Raw genomic sequence first — 13,263 nt, 5'->3', positions numbered from 1 at the left:
CACTTTAAAAACCCTCATATAGCCATCAATCAATCATTAGCCAATAGCCATCGATCAATCATTTACTGAAACAAATCACTCAACCTTCCATCGTTGTGCTGTTTGTCTTTCCATCTGTCAGCCTCAGCCATCCTGTCTTTTCCCGTCCAACAATCTTTCCATCCGTCCATTTGTCTACCCGTCTCTCTGTGTCTGTCTGTCAGTGGTGGAAAAAGTACTCAAATATTTGACACTAAGTAAAAGTACTAATACTGCAATATAGAAAGACTCTGTTATAAGTAAGAGTCCAGAGTTAAACATTTACTTGAGTAAAAGCACAAAAGTATTGGCATCAAAATGTACTTAAAGTACCAAAAGTAAAAGTACTAAAATGTTTGAAAATAAGCTTACAACGCGTAGCGATGCGACGCGTTGTGAGCTTGCAGATCGGCTATTTTCAAATAGCCTATGCATAAAATAGGGCTGAAGTGGTTAGTGTATGTTTCATAATATAATGTATGTCTGAAAAGTAACTAGTAACTAAAGTTTAAAAATAATTGTAGTGGAGTAGAAGCACAATATTTGGATCCGAGATGTAGTGGAGTAGACGTAAAAGTACTGGAAATGGGAAATACTCAAGTAAAGTACAAATACCTCAAAATTGTACTTAAGTACAGTACTTAAGTAAATGTACTTAGTTACTTTCCACCACTGCTGTCTGTCTACCTGTGTTACTTTCTCTCTGTGAGGTAACAGTCACCTCGATGTTACCCCCAACAACAGGCTTCGATCCGCCATCCTTTTGTACAAAAAAAAAGTACATCACCAACCACCACTTCCTTTATCCTTCATCTTTTCTTCTTCTTCCTCTTCCTCCTCCTACTCCTCTTCCTCTTCCTCTCCCGCTTTTCTTCTTCTCTCCATTGATGTGTCACTCACGGTGTGTTTGTTTGTGTGTGTGTGTGTGTGTGTGTGTGTGTGTGTGTGTGCGCGCGCACGCGTGCCGTCAGAATGGAGGCAGATCAATGGGAAGGCAGACTAATTACATGCAGGCAATCTGGATCAGGAGTCTGTCACTTTGATTATTTCCCTTCACACACACACACCCCAACGCACACGCACACGCACACACACACACACACACACTCACACACACACACACACACACACACACACACACACACACACACACACACACACACACACACACACACACACACACACACACACACACACACACACCTCTCTCTTTGATGGGCACCGCTGGTTTTCAAAGTTTTCCATAAAACCCGCGTCATGAACTGTTGCTGCAATCAAGTGAAATTGAATGTGATATGACTGAGTCTCTGTAGGGCGAGAGAAAACCCTAAAGGTAATGAGATGTATACACAAACCTTAATTGAGCGCAGAGAGCAGTAGTCTCTCAGCAGCACGCTAATAAACCAGATCCAAAACCAGGGAAAAGAAGGCTTGAAAAGCCTATTTGAAAAGGTAAATGTTTTTTTCTAATGAACTTAATTCATTTCATTTTGATTTAATTTGCTTCCTTTTATTTTCCGATACGGAAGATATTGATTTATTCAGCTTTCTATTTGAAGCCATGTTTGCAGAGATGAGATTTGGCATCTGAGCAGTGGTGGAAAGCAGGCGCGGAAATCCCGGGGGGGACGGGGGGTTTTGTCCCCCCCTTAGCTTCAGATGACTAAAAGGCAAATTTCTCCTCGAGACTTTCAAATGAGAAATGAGGAGTTGGATTCACCTTCCCAGAAAAATACTTAAAATATTTATGGCCACAATACAACTGCCTTAGTCTTAGTGTGAAACTTTTTTTGAAAAAGATTTGTAAAAAAAAAACAGCACTTTTTAGGCCACAATGCAATCGTCTTATTGTGAAACTTAAGCACTTTTTTGGAAAAGAAAATACTTTAAAACAAACAAAAAAAAGATTTGTAAAAACAAAAGAAAAAATTAGGCCACCGTACAACTCTTATTAGTCTTGCTGAACACAGAGTTTGTATCCTGGCTGAGACTGATGACAAGCAGACACAGAGCTCCAGGTCAACTGCTCTCAGTCCCTGCCAGTGCACTCACTGTCTGTGATGGCTGAATATTCTTTTCCAACAGTCAACCAAAAACTGTCCAAGCTTAGATCGCTGAATTTCATTTTCAATCCACGGTCCTCCCTTATTTCCAATAGCTGCTCTTGCTCCTGCAATGGGCTGTTCACGTTTGCAGAAGACAAGTTGAATGGGTCCCACAGACCCAGTCGAAGTCTTTGATGGAAGCTGAGGGGAAATAAAAGGCAAATTTCTCCTCAAGACTTTTCAAATGCTGAGAAATGACCCCATGCAAAGCAGGAGTGATTGGGTGTCCAGTGTTGCTGAGGGGAAACATCTCAAGGTGGCCCTTATCCACATGTCCTCTGGAGATCCACCACACTTCGGTGTGCAACAGCAACGTTTTAGGTTCCGCCCCCATTTCTGTACACAAGGTGGCGAACAGCCGGCTTTTCAATGTTTGTGCTTTTATAAAGTTAACGATGCTTACCGCATCATCCAAATACGGCTGACAGGTCTTTTGGTAAAGTCTTTGCAACTAGCACCTCATGGTGTAAAAAGCAATGCGTAACCATGACGTAACCATGAAGACAAAGACATACATTTGCATTCCTAGGGGTGGCGGTCGCTTCACTGAATGGACTCGTCGTCATTGGCTGTGTGTCCGTGACGGACGATGGCTCATGGCAGTAGTAGCCGTATCTATTGCAGAAGGAGCGAGTGCATTTTCCGGCAACAGAAGCTGCTGCGGAACTGCAGGTGGAGGAGCGGCAGCTGCCAGCGGTGGAACGGCGGGCTGCCGGCGGTGGAGCGGAATGCCTACTAAACCATCCTTGTAATAAACAAGACCAGGAGACCTGGTTCTGCCAGACCCAGAATACATTTCTAGTACTTTATACTTTAAGGACTTCGTATGACGGACTTCGTATGACGTGTCAGCCTGTGTCCCTTTTATGTCCATGTATGGAGAAGAAAGGGTCCCTTTTATACAGCCGGTCTTTTTCGCCCACGTATGGACGAAAGGGGGCAGAGCCTCATGTAGGCCGACCCTCTGGGTCTGGCAAATATTACTGAGGTTAGGGTTATGGGTTATGGTTAGGGTTAGATTTAGGTATAGTTTTACTGAGGTTAGGGGTTAGGTTTAGGCATAGTTTTACTGAGGTTAGGTTTAGGGGTTATGGTTAGGTTTAGGTATAGTTTTACTGAGGTTAGGGGTTAGGGTTAGGTTTAGGCATAGTTTTACTGAGGTTAGGGGTTGGGGTTAGGTTTAGGTATAGGAAACTGCCGCTCCGCCGCTGCTGCTGCCGCCCCGCCTCCCGGCACCTGCCGCTCCGCCGCCGGAATCCCGCTGCTCCCCCACAATGCAGCCTGCTGCTCCGCCACGGAAGCTTCCGCTGCCGGAAAATGCACTCGCTGTCCCTCATCTATGGTTCTCGAGGGTGCGGGGTTGGTTTTGTTCTGTTTCTTTGACATTTTAGACGGCACACCAAGCCCTCTCAGGCGGCACACTAAAGTTGGGAAACGCTGTTCAAGGTTTAGGTGAGCTATGTTATTTTTTCAGTTTCTGTTGTTGGTTCTCATCATGGCTGCCAGTTCCCACCTGATGTCATGTGGTAGATCCGACTGTTCCAGACCGTACTGAATAACTGCTAGCTTGCATAACATCTTCAGACTAGGACTTAAGTCTAAGATGTACAGCTCAACGGTCACGTCTCCTCCAAAGAGGATGCAATGATCTCCCACCATGCAACAACACCTCCTTGACATCCAACATGGGCCATTCCCCTTGACCTCAACCGTTGTCCAGGAGAAAGTCTCTGGATTGAACTTCCACAGATGTTTGAATTTAATGTTTAAGGAAAACTTTCTGTCGCCAACTATGTACAGCTCTCCATTGTAGGTAAAGGCTGAATGATGCGTGCGCCCTTCAAGCTGTGTAGAAGGCGTGCTCAGCCAACAGCTGGTCTCTGTGTCAAACACTTTGATGCAGCTGTAGAAGTAGTAGTAGTTCTGGTAGTAGGTCGAAAATACAAACATCTTTGTCCCCATGATTGTGGCAGAGTGATGTACTACCGAAGTAGGTGGTGGCGTGCCTCTGGTGTTAATTGAAGTCCAGACCATTGTGGTGGTGTCCAACTTGTAGATGTCATTACTAGTGCATCCGGTCACATTATTGTATCCTCCAAAGATATACATAACCTTCCCCAAGACAAAGGCTGAGTGCCACTGCCTCGCCTCGGGCACAGTCCCAGAAACATTAGGCTTGAACCATCTGTGGGTGTTGACATCAATTGCAAAAAGCTTGTTGCTTGACCTAATCCCGTCGTACCTACATCCCCCCCAGATGTAGATGATAAGTTCTATCAACCCAGCTGTGTGGCTGTGCTGCTCGTGGGGAACCTCAGAAGGACGTTCTCCTCCTCTAGCTGTCACTGGGGGCAACTGAATCCATCGTAAAGACACTGTGTTGAAGATATCCACAGTCATCTGATCAGAGTAGAGCTTGTCCTTGCGTCCTCCAAAGGCGTACACCTTTTGGCCAACGACGACAGCAGCAAGAATACCGATTTGGTGGCCGGGAGAATGTTGTTTTCCCTTCTGATGCACGGCCCAGTGTAACATTTCCTAACACCAGCACCACTGAGGAAAAGAGGGAGTAGGCGTAGTTGAGTTCACTGTTAAATATTTGTCCTATTGCACCTGCTACCACTTATATTGGTATGGCAACCACACACTGTAAGTTAGATGGTGTCCAGTACCAATATAGGTAAGCCAGTAATCACTCCAGGGTGTTGGATCAGAACACAATTTCTGATGTTCAGTGGGTTCGTGAGGGAAGGTGATGCAGTCAGGTATTCTCTAGACGGTTGCTCTGGTAGGCCATTAGCAGTGACAGATGAGGATTTGGTTGATTATTCTCATTTGCACTCTGCGGGTTCTGCTTTTAAGCTGATCGCCTTGGCACGTGCGTCATCACTATGATGTCAGCAATGCCCAAATATATGCCCATTATATCAGGAAAAAATAATCTTTTTTAAAGCACAAGGGCACTTTGGTAAAGGTTTGGGTTGTGTAGTTACAGTACCTTGTCATGGTGTAACAATTCTAATAGCGATTTTCCCCCCAAAAGAGATTGTTCAGACCTAACCATTGCTATCCGCTATATGGCCTGTCCCGCTCCCATCACATATCATAGGAGTCAATGTGAAATAGCCCAGGCTTACTCGGACAGCATCCGACCATTCTGTCCCGTCGGCTGAACTTATTGGCTTTGCATAACGTATGTGCCGCAAAGCACGGGCGCCAGAGTTTGTATATTCTTGGGCCTCGCTCACACATATAAAACAAGTGCTTCATGCTTCACGCATGCCTTATCTGTGTTTTATCAGAATACGCCTCCATTTCCCACAATGCTTTGCGGGAATGTCAGCCCAAGTCATTTAGAATAATAAAAATGTATGTTAACATAATTTTTTTTAAAAATAATAAATCAGTAAAATCAGGCAAAAATATGAATTAAATAACATAACCCTACCTAACCCTAACCCTAAAACCGAAATAAAGTAACCGAAAAGAAACTATCAAAATTCGAGAAAGAAAATGCTTATCGCGCGTGCACGATTGTGAGCTTGTAGATCTGCTATTTTCAAACGATTTTAATACATTTGGAGACCTGGGACATCCTGCATAATGAGTACTTTTAACTTTTGGTACTTGGTACTCTAAAGTATTTTGATGCCAATACTTTTTTGTATTTTTACCCAAGTAAATTTTGAATACCAGACTTTTGCTTGTAACAGAGTATTTCTACATGGTGGTAGGCTATTGATACTTTTACTCAAGTAAACCACCCCTGCATCTGAGATCTTCGTCTTCTCGCGGTAGAGCGCACGCACGGCAGCACGCATGCACACGCACACTTCATAAGACTTTTTTTTTTCTCTGCATACCATGTAATTCTTTCCAATTAACGTGCCTTGAAATGCCTTTTGTTCGTCCAGAGGGAGGAGTGGGGAATTTTAAAGGATCTCGGCACAGAGAGACAAATCATGTGCAATTATCTAGAAAGGTGTCTTTCCATTTATACCAGTGAACTACTGTAGCTGTAATGGCGACAATTGTGTCTTAATTGTGGAGCGTCCACATTTTCCAGGTAATGGCTTAATTGGTACTGTTACCTCGCACCTATACGCCGACCGCTTTTGATGCCATCATCCCACCTTTTCCTTTTCACTCTCCTTCACATTATTGGTCTCTCTCTCTCTCTCTCTCTCTCTCTCTCTCTCTCTCTCTCTCTCTCTCTCTCTCTCTCTCTCTCTCTCTCTCTCTCTCTCTCTCTGCTGGCTTCCTCTACTTGAGTGGTTCTAAAAATGTTTTGTGCCAAGGACCCCCAAAATTATGTAAATATTTAGTTCCAGGGACCTTCCAAAAGAAAAGATTTGCACACATTTTCAAGATGTTTAAAAAAATTGCAGATCTGCCAGCTCATAGCGTGGCACAAAGTGACGGGAAACATTGGTGGAAATTTGAAAACGTATATGGACAAGTACAGAGCCCAAGGAGACCCCCGGTCAATGCAATACGCATGGTTTCAGTTGAAGACAATTAGAAGATCAGTGTTTGATGTGATGCTATTTGATATTATGCTATATATATGCTATATATGTGATGGTATTTGATATTACCCCTCCTCATACACCAGTGGTGTGAAGTAACTAAGTATATTTACTCAAGTACTGTACTTAAGTACATTTATTTTTCATTACTTTTACTTCTACTCCATTACATCTACAGAGGAAAATATTGTACTTTTACTCCACCTAAATTATTTGAAATCTTTAGTTACTTTGCAGATTTAGATTATTATTACAAAATATGCATTAACCACTTAAGCCCTGTATACATTCTGGCCATTTGAAAAGATGTAGATCTGATATTTTCGAAAGATTTTTCTGCATAATGAGTACTTTCTACTTTTGGTACTTTAAGTACATTTTGATACCAATACTTTTGTACTTCTACTCAAGTAAATATTGAATTTTGGACTTTTACTTGTAACAGAGTATTTCTACATTGCAGTATTGATACTTTTACTTAAATAAAACATTTGAGCACTTTTTCCATCACTGCTATACACACACAAGACAAGATATACAATTATCGTGTGTGTGAGTGCCAAAACTTCAAAGGAATAAGATAATGCTAAGGTGTCCTCACTGATAGTCAAATGAATGGAGTTTGCACTCTGCACCATAATTTGAAGTGGAGACATTGTTCTTAATTTTTTTTTAACCGACTAATAGTAGCTTTTGAATTACCAAGCCAATTTAAAATGTATGCATTTTAGCAGACGCTATTATCTGGAGAGAGAGAGAGAGAGAGAGAGAGAGAGAGAGAGAGAGAGAGAGGTATTTGTACTTTATTTGAGTATTTCCAATTGCCAATACTTTTACTTCTTCAACACTACATCTCGGATCCAAATATTGTACTTTTATTCCACTACATGTATTTGAAAACCTTTAGTGACTAGTTACTTTGTAGATTTGTATTACAAAACATGCATTAACCACTTCAGCCCTTTATACATTTTGGCCATTTGAAAATAGCAGATCTACAAGCCCACAATGTGTTGTGAGCTTGTAGATCTGCTATTTTCAAAAGATGTTTATACATTTGAAAACTTGAAATAGGACATTCTGCATTGATTAGTACTTTTACTTTTGGTACTTCAAGTACATTTTGATGCCAATACTTTTGTACTTTACTCAAGTAAATTTTTTATTCCGGACTTTTACTTGTAACAGAGTATTTCTACATTGCAGTATTGATACTTTTACTTAAGTAGAGCAATTGAGTACCTTCTTCTTCTTCTTCTTCTTCTTCTTCTTCTTCTTCTTCTTCTTCTTCTTCTTCTTCTTCTTCTTCTTCTTCTTCTTCTTCTTCTTCTTCTTCTTCTTCTTCTTCTTCTTCTTCTTCTTCTTCTTCTTCTTCTGAGAGAGAGTGTGATGTGAAGGACATTGAAAAGGTGGCGGTGGCGGCACTATAAAGCACAGTGGATGTAGTAGGATGGTGAGAGGAGGACAGTATACCAATTAAGTAATTACCTGGACAATGTTGGACGCCCCACAGCTGCCTGCCTGCCCACTGATGATGATAAGCTGTCTGTCACTTATGGCTGTATAGCAGCTGCTAAATGTGATGACATTTGAGAGATGACAGAGTGAAGAATACCTGCTGGGTTGATGGTGCATGATGAATGCCCCACAGGTGTTTCCTGTTGCGTGGTATAACCATTTAACAGTATGGGTTGTATGCAATTATGTCTGTGGGCAGTGGTGGAAAAAGTACTCATATTGCTCTACTAAGGTAAAAGTATCAATACTGCAATGTAGAACTACTCTGTTACGAGTAACAAAATATACAAAGTAGCTAGTACTAAAGTTTTTAAATAATTGTAGAGGGGTAAAAGTACAATATTTGACTCTGAGATGTAGTGTGAGTAGAAGTAAAAGTACTGAAAATTGGAAATACTCTTAAATTATACTGAAGTACAGTACTTGAGTAAATGTGCTTAGCTCCTTTACACCACTGTCTGTCGGCTATACATTGATAGACAAGATGAGTAGTGAATCTGAAGCCATTAGTTTACTGTGGTCACATAACGTCTCTGTCGGATGGGACAGCAACTACCGGGTATAGGCCTAAGCATTTTTCTTGTTCCTGCCAAGCCTAAAGAACAGTGTCGTCCTGGTTCTCTGTTGATTTTGGAACATAAAAATCTATTTATACGCGTGTTAGAGACCATAGGACTGCATGTCCATGTACATTTAATCATATGAAGGGTGGCTAATAGCCTCCTAAAGAGCCACGCCATTCAAAGAACTACTGTGCTTTCCTATATTTTACATTTGCATCGCCGACAGACGATTTACAATGATATTGTTGTTTGGCTGTTGCTCTTATACAATTTATTTTATGATGCGTTTCTTTTTGTCTTAATCTGTGTCTTGATGTCTTAATGCTCTTAATGTTTTGTGTGAAGCGCTTTGAATTGCCTTGTTGTTGAAATGTACTATATTATACAAATGAACTTGCCTTATCTGGAGAAACTTGTGATGATTGAGCATGCAGACCAGTGGTATGCAAATGCATGCTGCTGTGCTGTCTAACAAGTCCAGGTCTTGAGATTGTTATTATTATTTCAATGATAACTATACAAAAATGAATTGTATCTTAATTTGCTTTATCAGTACTTTGTTGTTCACGGTCATTTCCTAATACGGCGCAAATTCTGAAACCTAAAACAAAAATACTGTAACCACTTTCCAGCCCAAATGGAAGTGGGAGGAAGGCGTCAAATCCGCTTATCGCTTGATAATTTTCAGAGCTACCGTTGCTCTGTATGACGGAAGCACAACAGTCTGGCTCGCGAGACTATAGCTTTCGGGTAACCCAGCACCCTTTGACATTTGGCTGTTACTTCCTTCCAGTGTTGATTTCGTCGACTGAAACTATGACGAAAATGTTTCGTAAATAAATAAATAAAAAAACTAAATAAAAACTAAGCTAAGATGACTTAAACTAAGACTAAATATATTGACGATTTTGTCAACAAATAAAAACTAGACTAAAATGTTAGGGAGGGACTCGTGGGGAAGAGATCCAATAGAACTAAGACAATTAATTTCATGTTTGGTTGCGCTCGGGTGTTGCGCTCTGAAAGGATCTACAGATCTACAAGCTCACAACGCGTCACAGCGCGACGTGTTGTGAGCTTGTAGATCTGCTATTATCAGCATGCAACCAAGTGTAAAATCAGCCATTACGACGCCATCAAGAAACCGCCAAAATACATTTAAGTCGACTAAATCAACTGTAGATTTAGTCGACTAAAATCTTATATTTAGTCGACTAAAACTAGACAAAAACTAAAACATTTCAGATGATTAAACTATGACTAAAACTAAATGGAATTATATTCAAAAGACTATGACTAACACTAAATCAAAAATTTCTGTCAAAATCAACACTGCTTTCCTTCCTCCCTTGCAGACGGGGCTCCAGCGCTGGTGGGAGCAGGAGATCCCTGTGCTGGAGGGGAACCTCAACAAAGGAGAGCTCATCACCCACAACCTGACGGAGCTCATCAAGCCCGAGTCCTACGAGGTGCGCCTCACCCCCATCACACGCTTCGGAGAGGGAGACTCCACCATCCGCATCGTCACCTACAGCGGTGAGTCAGTGTACAGAACATCATGTAAAGGATGTCATATTATCGTTACTGTTGGGCAGAAACCTCTTATCTCCAATATTATAACTTTGTGTTTTTTCCCCCCGTAAATTAACGCCCTTACTTGATCATAATACAGCGTCACACAAAAGCATCAAAAGTAGCAGATCTGCAAGCTCGAAACGCAGTGTGAAGTGATGCGTTTTGAGCTTGCAGATCTGCTACTTTTGATACTTCCTAAAAAGTAACATTTTTGGACATGTGATGTTTCCACGTAACAGAGACTATTATGTTGGTTCCCCACCCCAGTGGAGACAGACAGACAGACAGACAGACAGACAGACAGACAGACAGACAGACAGGTATAATAGATGCAGTAACGAGACTGCCCATGTTTCTCTACCATCCATTGCTGCGCTATTTAGACCATTTTGATTTTTTTATTATAGGTCATATTCAATTTCAATGATTTATTAGTTACAACGGACAAACGAGAAACAAAAAAACACTACAGTGTATACTTGCACGCACGGCACACATTGTGCTCTGGCGCTCACACAGACACACACACACACACACACACACACACACACACACACACACACACACACACACACACACACACACACACACACACACACACACACACACACACAGACACAGAGTTCAGCACCCCTGCAGCGATCATGTCACTGTGGTACCTGGCTCCACTAATGAGCAATAGCCTCCTGTTAATTAATAGGTAAATTGGCACGGCGGTCTCAGTTCATCAAGTAGCCTAGATACTCACCAAGGGTGCTTGATGAGCCTCGCACCCTGTGAAGTCATCCACTGTTTGTTCAACATCTTCACCTAGTCACTTTAAATTGATAACATGGTCAGTCCGCTAAGTCTATCCCGTCCCCTTGTGCTACTCAGATAGTTTTTAATTAGTTTTAACCTGGGAGAATGAGCGCTCGACGTTTTGTGACGGAGACTGAATGAGTAGTGTGAAATATCTAACATTCAGTGCAAACTTTTTACTGTAAGTAGTATAGGTGTCTAATTTGTGGCAATTTATCAAGCAAAGCTGCAGTATAATTAGCATCATTCCATATCGTTTATGTCGGGTGGAAACCTCCAAAACTGTTAATTTTCAGGATTCAAAAATATCAAAAGTAGCAGATCGACAAGCTCAAAACGCAGTGCGAAGGATCTTCTACTTTTGATGCTTTTGTGTGATGCTGTAGTATGATCAAATAGGGTGTTAATTTACAAAAAAAACACAAAAGTTTAGAATATGGAGATAAGAGGTTTCTGCCCTGACATCAACGCTATTCAAGTCTATGATTACCCATATGGCTGGTTACTAATCCTCCAGTCTGAAATACATGGGCATTAACAGTAATTAGCCCTTTGGGTGTTTGGCCCCTTCCTACCTTTAAATAGCCTCCCCGCCCCCCGGCCGGACAGTATCCCCCCTGCCACTGACCAGCCCTCCTCCTCCCAGCTGTCTCCATCACACTTGTGTGTAATGGGATGTTGGGTGGGTGGCAGCCACCCAACACCCATTATTATTGATTATTTCCACGCTATTACACATTGCAATAATGACCTGCTTCTGTTGCACGTGCCTCAGAAAGTGAGAGTATGTACAGTATGCTGAACTCATATAGCCTACTTATGCCTTATTTATCATTTAAGACCTGGAACGCATCTGTGTCACTTTTTGATTTGAGCTAAAAAGCATTATTTTACACTTTGGCTATTCAAAAATAGCAGATATACAAGCTCATAGCGTGGCATCGAGTGCCGCGCTATGAGCTTGTAGATCTGCTATTTTTTTTTAATCGTGAAAATATGTGCAAGTCTTTGAATATATATATTTTAAAGCGAACATTTTTAACTCAAATCTTTGCTTCTGGGGGGTCCCTAGAACAACATATTTTGAGATGGGTTCGGCAGCCAAATAGTATGGGAGAAAGGTGGCGGTGGTCCTTGACGTGAAAAAGTTCGAGCACCACTGATATAGAAACATACGTTTTTCAGAAAACTGTTAGGATTTAGAAGACATTTTGTAGAATCGGAACCTCAGGTCTTAAAGGGTTAATACAGAGTATTTGAATGTTCATCTTGTTTGTACTTCTGTGTCTGCGTGTGTGCAGCGGTGTGCGCCGTGTGTCAGAAAGTCATACATGGGATTATGGGATTTGAGACCTCTTGTGGCACTCTGTTCTCAACCAGGGAATTGTGATTTTTGGGTGCATTTCTTGTGACTCTGCCCCTTACAAATAGTCTTTGAAGCCAGCCTTTGAACTGTGACCCGAGAAGTACACACTTGAATCAAGAATCTTTATTTGTAGCCTCGCAAGCAGAGAAATGTTGTTGCAGCACTATTGTACTGTGTCCAGGGTTATCAACAGCAGTCCAGGGTTGCAACAGCAACGATAACCAAAAATCCAAAACGATATCTAGTCTTACATCCGTATAATATCGATGTATTCCCAGTCGCCATCGATGCATGCATGGATGACAGCAGCTGTAAAATGTCATCGGTGGTTGATCTGTGACCAAATCAAAGATTTTGTTTTTTTACTGATGTCAGCAGTCATATTGACAAATAGCACTGCGTATCATGCATGGTATGCATGAGGAGGGACGTATTCAAGTGAATTCATCAAATATAATTTGAATTTGAAATCGTGTACATGAAAGAAATCTTCGTCTTGTCTTCCCTGTTGCATAACACTCAGGCTGAAATAATTCTGGCTATAGTTTGATCAAAGAAAATCCCTGATCAACCCAGTGTTTGTCATTGGTGTAAAGTAACTAAGTACATTTACTTAAGTACTGTACTTAAGTACATTTACTTAAGTACTGTACTTAAGTAAAATTTTGCAAGCTCACAATGTGTCGCGATGCGACACATTGTGAGCTTGTAGTTCGGCTATTTTCAAAATATATTTATACATTTGACAACTTGAAATGTGACGTTCTGCATAATGAGTACTTTTACTT

The 13,263-nt window shown here is 41.4% G+C and overlaps 1 protein-coding gene across 1 annotated transcript in view; it reads left to right on the top strand.

Moving 5' to 3' along the window:
• LOC308102587 (MAM domain-containing glycosylphosphatidylinositol anchor protein 2) overlaps positions 1-13,263 on the top strand; it is a gene marked incomplete at both ends in the record, with an annotated part of 464,799 nt that overhangs the window by 381,272 nt on the left and 70,264 nt on the right. The window contains 1 exon segment of the mRNA XM_080452356.1: positions 10,089-10,269. Coding sequence (XP_080308482.1) covers positions 10,089-10,269 — 181 coding nt within the window.

This window comes from Gymnoscopelus braueri (assembly GCF_963280865.1).
Source record: "Gymnoscopelus braueri genome assembly, chromosome: 16".
Lineage (NCBI taxonomy): Eukaryota > Metazoa > Chordata > Actinopteri > Myctophiformes > Myctophidae > Gymnoscopelus > Gymnoscopelus braueri.
Note: the sequence above shows the minus strand (reverse complement) of the source record. Positions and strands in the feature narration are given on the sequence as shown.